Source organism: Ischnura elegans, chromosome 4 (genome assembly GCF_921293095.1).
Source record: "Ischnura elegans chromosome 4, ioIscEleg1.1, whole genome shotgun sequence".
In the NCBI taxonomy this organism is placed as follows: Eukaryota; Metazoa; Arthropoda; class Insecta; order Odonata; family Coenagrionidae; genus Ischnura; species Ischnura elegans.
The window spans coordinates 18,144,492-18,152,025 of NC_060249.1; the positions used below are offsets into that span (position 1 = coordinate 18,144,492).

Consider the following 7,534-nt stretch of genomic DNA (forward strand, 5'->3'; position numbering starts at 1 on the left):
GATAACTGTAAATTCTTAGGAATACATCTGGATTACAAAATGTCCTGGGCAGACCACATTGTATATATCAGCGGCAAACTTAGTTCTACTTGCTACTTGTTAAGACAGCTCAGTTTCACAGTGGAAAGGAAAACTTTATTAAACCTATATTACAGTGACTTTTATTCACATGTTACTTACAGTGTAATTTTCTGGGGATCAACTTATAAATCCATTAAAATATTCTGTCTACAAAAACGGGCCATGAGAATAATTGCTCATAAAGGCTATAGGTCTCCCAGTAGACCAATATTTAAAGAATTGCTTGTACTACCCATTCCGTGTGTATATATATTGTCAACTATTATGTATATAAAGAATAACCTGAAAAATTTCACTTTCAATAACAGTGTACATAGCCATAACACTAGATCGCAAAGTGATATTCATCACAATTTTGTACGCACCAGAGTTACTAAAATGGGGCCCACAGAAATGGGCATCAAACTTTTTAACAAATTACCGAAGGAGATTAAAAATGTAAATAATTCTAATTTGTTTAAAGCCAAGTTAAAAAAACTACTTCTGGCTAAAATGTATTATTCAGTTGATGAATACTTAGGTGATGAATTTTAACTCTTTATGTTAACAGGTAATTATTCCTGATTAATTATGTATATCTGTATTTTTCTGTATTTACATGTATTATTGACGTGCCTTATATCTTGACCATTGCAAATGTACTAGATCGTTGGGCAAATAAAGATATTATTATTATTATTATTATTATTATCAGTGCTCAGAGCCTCGATCAAGGTCACCTCACGAGGCGGGAGGGGGAACCAGAAATGCGTCGCACGGACTTTTTCCCACCATTCCTACTTACGCGTCGTGTTTTCGCGCGTTTGAAATTTTTCACTTTTCATTTAATCGCGAAAAATAGATATCGTCATTTAAAAATCTAAAAGCGTGAAATACGTACTCCAGGAGTAATAATCTTTCGATTTAGGCAATAAAAAATAATAGGAAACCACCCTATTAGATATATGTGTTGTTAAAACTTAGCCATCGATATATTTTTCTCACTAGTGGTTGGTTCCATAACATTTTTCTATTTAAAGTATGTATTGTATAATATGCTGAATAAAGTTTTTATGTAAAGTATTGGGAAAAATTTGTTTCCAATTGCAGTTCTAAGCACAGGAACTGTGGTGGACCTGAGAACCAATGAAGCAAACTGACCTATCCCTAAAATGTTGCCATGAGTCATTCCAAAATAATATATTCATTGTGGTCTTGTTACAGCTTTCAAGCCATCCAAGGTGGAAAACATTAAAGACGAGCACTTGATAGTGGAAGACAAGTATCGAATCCTGGTGTGCAGTGAGGAGGCCGCAGTATCCACCATTAAGCCAATCGAGAGAGCAGGCATGCACTTGGAAGACATTTTCGACCTGGTGCACGTGACGCTCAACGTCACGGACCCTGAGGGCCTCGTCTCCAAGGTGCAGAGGGTGCTAGGGGTGGGTGGGGCATTCCTTTCCGCCCCGCCGAAGACACTTCTACACTTGGGCAGCGATGAAATGGGAGCCGTCGAGGAGGAGACTCACCAGCCATGGGTGATGTGGAGCATAGGTGGCAGCACGAGTGTGCCTGGGGGCCAGAGGGTGGCCTCCCAGTTGCCCGTGTCACACAACGGCAGTCTCGGGGCCCTCATTCTGCAGATGATGCTCCCAGGGTCGCCCTGCATCCTCTACGGCGACGAGATCGGAATGGAAGACATACATGAATCAGACGACGAGGTGAGTGCAGAGAAAGCAGTGTTGATGGCAATCAAAACATTATGACAAAGTTTTGTTTCAGTCCAGATGAAAATAAAAATATAAGGTGTTCATATAGTTTTGTTTAGCATTTATAGAGCATGGTAGCCTAGTGGGTAAAGCACTTGGATGCTGATTTAAGTGTCACAGGTAAAAATCCCAGGTGAAGACTGGATGCTCCCAAAAAAAAGCTCTTGAAGTTTGAGGTGGCACAAGGAAAGAAACTGGCCATCCTACCCTAAATGTTTAATTTCACTTCCTGTGGAATTGTCAGGGATGAGCTCTACCTTCACCCATTCAAGCTAACCCTCAGATCGAATCAATGAAAATGTAGTTTGGTCCTGGATCAAAATACCTAATATTCACCAGGGAGCTTAGTTTTGACAAGGGAGGAAAAAGTACTTTCAAGATCAAAACATAGCTAATCGAAACTGTCTCTGTCCACTGTTAAGTTTAAACCCCAAGAAAAGAGTAGATCCAGTTGTTTAGACCCTTATGTAACAATGCACAGAAAATATCGATTTCTTTCGATGCACAGAAAATATCGATTCTTAGTGCACCTGCTTGCATAGCAACCAGCTTTGGTTGTGAGTTGAAAGCAATCGCGAATGTGTGGATGCCAATGAATGCATGACTGGTGAAAGAGTGGATGGCAAACAGAAACAATTGAGAATGTTTTATTTTGACCGTGATCAAAGCAAAAATATGAGGTGTACATTCAGGTTTTGTCCCAGGATATAATGCGGTTGTCCACTTAGACCAGAAACCACACTTCATTAACATTAATGGGCTGATGGAATAGAATGATGAATAAACCATCCATAGTCAGCCATTTTCTCTTCATAAGTTTAAAATAGGAAAACATGAAAGTTGCCGTCCACTTTTCATGAGTTAGTGAGATCGTTTGAGTTCTTGTTCAATTACACATTCAGGGAGGGAGAAGCTTTCACTGAGGGAAGGGATTGCTCACTAGGTCATAAACAACAATGAGCCATATAATGACAATCCACAAAGCCAAGGAGTAGCTGAGAAGTGGTGACGTACTCAACATGAGTCCGTTATGTCGTCAACTCATCGGATAAAGGGACAATGCCATCAATTATTCATTGCAAATAGCCCGAGAATTACGCAATAGAACAAAATACCAAAAAATATAGGTCTTTATTTTTCATTCCCATTCACAATCTATAATAAAATAGTATCGGTGAATGAGCCCATTGAATTCACTTCCGAGCTCAGTTTCAACCATCGGGCTGAAATGGTACTCTTTGAAATAACTAATGAAGACTCCTCTGAATTCAGCTAAGTTTTTAACCCCCAAAAATAGTGCATAAGGAAATATGTCATAGTTCCAACCCTGTAGCAAGTAATTATTAATAAGATTGTCTTTATTTCACTTGTGAAATTGGAACTGCACAGTCCTGTCTTACATTTAACTAGTTGCGAAATCACACACTTCCATTCCCTGGGTAGTGAAAGCTTGAATCCATATTTGCAGCCTTCAGGTAGGCAGGCTGGAACATTTCCACAGAAAACATCAACCCTCAGTGCTCTTGCTAACATAGGAACTGGTAGTGGGTCGAAAGCAAACCTCACTTGGTGATTCCACTGCAAGTTGATGTGCGTAGGTGATGGTAGAGCTCACCCCAGAATAAGCCACCATTATGTGAAATGCACACATGGGGGCAATTCCCTATCCTTGGGACCTATCACATTTCGAGGATTTTGTTTTTGGGGTAAGGCTTCATCCTTGATAGGAACCAGAGGCCCTTCAACCAGCACTCTACCCTCACCCACAGCTACGAGGCTCCTCTGAAAGTAAGTCATTAGAAGGTAAAGTATGTGGTCCCAGTGGTGGGAAATGTTAATTATACATGTTTAATTTCATCCCAATGTTTAACTCCTCAGGTTATATTCTATTTCATTTTCTTTATAAAATTTTGTCCTGTGAATGAAACTATTAAAATGATTGTAGTTTCAATGAAAATTGCGATGGTGGTTGGCGTAACATGGTGAAACTCCTTCATGATGCACAAAGGTTAAGAAAACACTTAGCTGTTTCACAAAATAAAATATATTGCGACCGGTTTCGATACAGCGTATCATCATCTGGCCTACTTTTTTCGACTATCATTTTGATTGCAATTTCTAATTGAAAATGAGATGCTTGCTTCCCCTCAGACATAACTTTAGTATTTTGTTGATTTAACGATAACAATTTCTTTTTTCAACTCTCAAGTAAGGTTAGTCCATGTGAATTGTCTTTTGCCAGCGCAAAGAGCTCCCGCTGCATGTTCGGCACCTAGGCCCCATGCCGTGGCCCCATTTGGTCCGCAGTCACGAATCCAAGGCACCCTCTGGCTTCAGCAGCCCTGAGGTGTTGCCGTGGCTCCCCATGGCCCCAGCGTCAGCCCTCGACCTAGGCCCCCTGCTCCTCTCCACCATGTCACAGCTGCGAGCTTCAGCACCTGCCATCTACATGAGCGGCGTGTGGAAGAATGGACGCTACCTGCCTGGCTTCACTATCAGGTGAGAAAGGCTCATTTGCCATCATCGAATTCAGACCTCCCTTCAAGGGAATACATTACAGCCTCACTTGACACGATGGATTCGCCAAACAATCTGAAAGGAGTCCACCTGTACAATCTTCTATATTATTTTTACTGTATAGGTACCTTTTTCTCAACTTATACACAACCAAACTCTACAAATGAGGTACCAAAATGCACAGAATTTACCAAAGAACATGCGACGGCATATCTTACTTCCTAAATATTGCTATTGTTTCCTAAAATTGGTTTTTAAATAATTTTAAAAAAACTGGTAAATATTCCTGACGTTAACGGCGCACAAACTGATGCATTTGTTCATTTGCAACAATATCTCGCATTCTTAAAATAACTTTTATCAATAGTATACGGCTGATTCCACATTCAAGTCTCCTGTTGATACGTAAGTATGAATCATCATGTGCGTTTAACAGAGGATAGTGTAATTACTTCCAATGTTGTGTTTAAAGAGGTCCTCTGACCTCAATTTGTACATGAACATTCCAATTAAATTTGTACATGCCTCATTTTTCAACATTTTAAAATTAGAAACGTACCTATCCCTCTGTGGACCTGCATTGAAAAGAGCGGGGGAAGCCCACTCGTATGTCATTAATTATATAAATAAATGCCTTATTAGTCAACAAAGCACAGTTTTACATGTTCTCATGCTCTTTAAACTGATTCCTTTCCTTGAAATAATGCTGATTCAGCAGATTTATAATGTAGTCTACATTACAATGAGTCCCCCAGAATGGATTAATTTTGTTAAGGAAGGAGATACAGTGGAGGCCCTAGTTCTGCCTGTTGAAGCTTTATTTACACTGCAACTTTGCACACTTTTCAATCGGTTTTCAAAAATATCTGCTGTGCAAAAATGAGTGCAGAAACACCCTCAGAACACTAAAAATAAAATAATATTCATGATACGGCTATTCTACTTAGAAATACAGTAATTAATTGTTTTCGTTTTAATTTTTCATATTATTTTAATTGTTTTAGTTTTAATTTTGCATATATATTTTAATTATTTTGAATTAGCATTTTATTTGTATCATTTACAAATTCTCAGTGGTTTCTTAAATCATTACTACTATTTATAGCCATTGTTACCAGGCGTGGTGTGCCATTCAATTTTATGCATTCCCCCCTATTGACATCATACCTAATACAACATTTGGAAACTAGGGATGGGATGTTCAAATAGTTGAATCACCGAATACCTTGAATAATGAGCTTTTTACACTATTCTATATTCGATGACCCTGAGTTATCAATTATTTGAATTTCGAATACAGAGCACGGATCGTCCATGATTATCTTTGAATCTGTTGATAATGGTTGGGTCTTACATGAAGGTTAGCACATTCTATTTGGTTCAATTCTTTAATAATATTTTTACGGAAACTTGTCAGTGATAGTAAGCATTTAAGTATGTATAATGCTGATGACTCCACGGGAACATCACCAAGAAATATCTCCAACATGCATACTTTCAAATGCATGCAAGATTGGCTGTTCCTTTTCTGCATGCAGATGCATGATGACGTTTATGTTTATTGTTTTGTATTATCTAATTTTTAAGTAATTTTCAATTCTTTATTTAATTTAAGGATTGCAATAAAGGCAGTATAGAATTACTAATAATATATCCTTCAATAATTAATGCATGGAATTAATTAATGGTGGAAAAATGCATGTGACAGTATTCAGCAATGCACTATTCGAAATTCGAGTCGGGTATTCACTCTCACCCTCATAAAATTTTCTAGTAATCATCACTAGTAACATTCCCTTCATGTTCTAAGTTGTTCTCTAGAAAGCTTGCACAGAAGTGTTCATTGAGATTCATGAAACCTCTTTGATCTCTAAGTAGAAACTTTCATAAACCTCTAAATCTACTTATTTTCATCAGGTTTTTTACTCCAGGCAATTTAACTATCAAACAGGATTTGTGGAGGTTTCACTACATTCATTTACAATAGGATTTGGATTATGGTCTTGAATATAATCCTCCATACAGGTTACCAAGAGCTTGATGGTGGTGTTTTGTTATGCCAGAAGTGTTGGTTAGGATTTGTAAATACATGCTATGAAGAGGTTTTGCAACAGTAGATTCAGAGAATATTCGGTTGTGGGTCTCTGAAGCAATCAAAGAAATTTCTTTTGGCAATACCTGAGGTTTTTCAATGTAATTAGTGCAACAGGGTTTGCAAATATTGTACAAAAGGATGCCTTTGAAGTTTTTCATCTTGTGTGGGATCAGTGAATAAAGAAATTTTTTAATAAATAATTTTTCAGACACCAAGATGATGCCATCATTGCTGTGGAGCGATCATACCCACGACTTGCCACATATGCGGTGCTCGCTAACCTTGGACATCAGAAGGAGACTCGGGACTTATCTGGCACATTTTACACCGGAGAAGTTGTAGCTGGAGCGATCGTGTTTGGGAAAACCTATCCCACTGGTCATCGTGTCAGCTTCGAGTCGCTAATGATGAACCCTGGTGAAGCTCTGGTTGTGAAGCTGGACAAGTGATGTGAAGATAGCTGTGTTAATTCACTTACACTAAAAGGAATGTAATCATGAGCTTCTAGACTTATGAGGATGCATACCTCCCACTCGATCAGTCTTATTTGGTGACGTATTATTCATTTGATATTTATGCTCTTTAACTCAGTGATATAATGTGACGTTTGGTTTGGATACATGAGGATAGAGCTCACCCCAGATTAAGCCAAATGTACGGGGATGTCTGAATCCTCTCCTAGTATTTGAAACTGGAACCCTGGGATCAGCATCCGAGTGCTCTTCTTACCTGCCCACAGCGGCGCCGACTCAATGGGGCCTGAGGTGGCCCGAGCCCCCTCAAAAATTCGTCATGGGTGTGAGGAAAAAATGTGCCAGGCTTGTCGATTTTCCCCGGAGTGTCCAGATATTGAGATTCGAGTTATCAGGGTTCTAATGTTGATCATATGACTCTTTTAAAATGCTTAAAAAACTTAAAACTCACTACCAATAAAATTTCCCGGGGCAAGATCCCTGGTTTGGGCCCCCGCCAATATTTTTTGCAAGTCGGGCGTCCCTGCCTGGCCACTATGCTCCCCCAAAAGTTTAGATATCATCCTTACATTTTCAGTGTTGGCATACAAAGTAGACCGTGGTCAGCACCATATTTCTCC

General features: G+C 38.9%; 1 protein-coding gene across 4 annotated transcripts in view; it reads left to right on the plus strand.

Moving 5' to 3' along the window:
• The window catches only part of LOC124157110, a 28,079-nt gene extending 20,842 nt beyond the window's left edge, over positions 1-7,237 (plus strand). For all 4 annotated transcript variants that reach the window (XM_046531606.1, XM_046531605.1, XM_046531607.1 and 1 more), the window contains 3 exons: positions 1,285-1,781; positions 4,072-4,328; positions 6,650-7,237. In XM_046531606.1, coding sequence (XP_046387562.1) covers positions 1,285-1,781; positions 4,072-4,328; positions 6,650-6,890 — 995 coding nt within the window. In that variant the 3' untranslated portion in view covers positions 6,891-7,237. The remainder of the gene's footprint in view (positions 1-1,284; positions 1,782-4,071; positions 4,329-6,649) is intronic.
• The last annotated feature ends 297 nt before the right edge of the window (positions 7,238-7,534 follow it).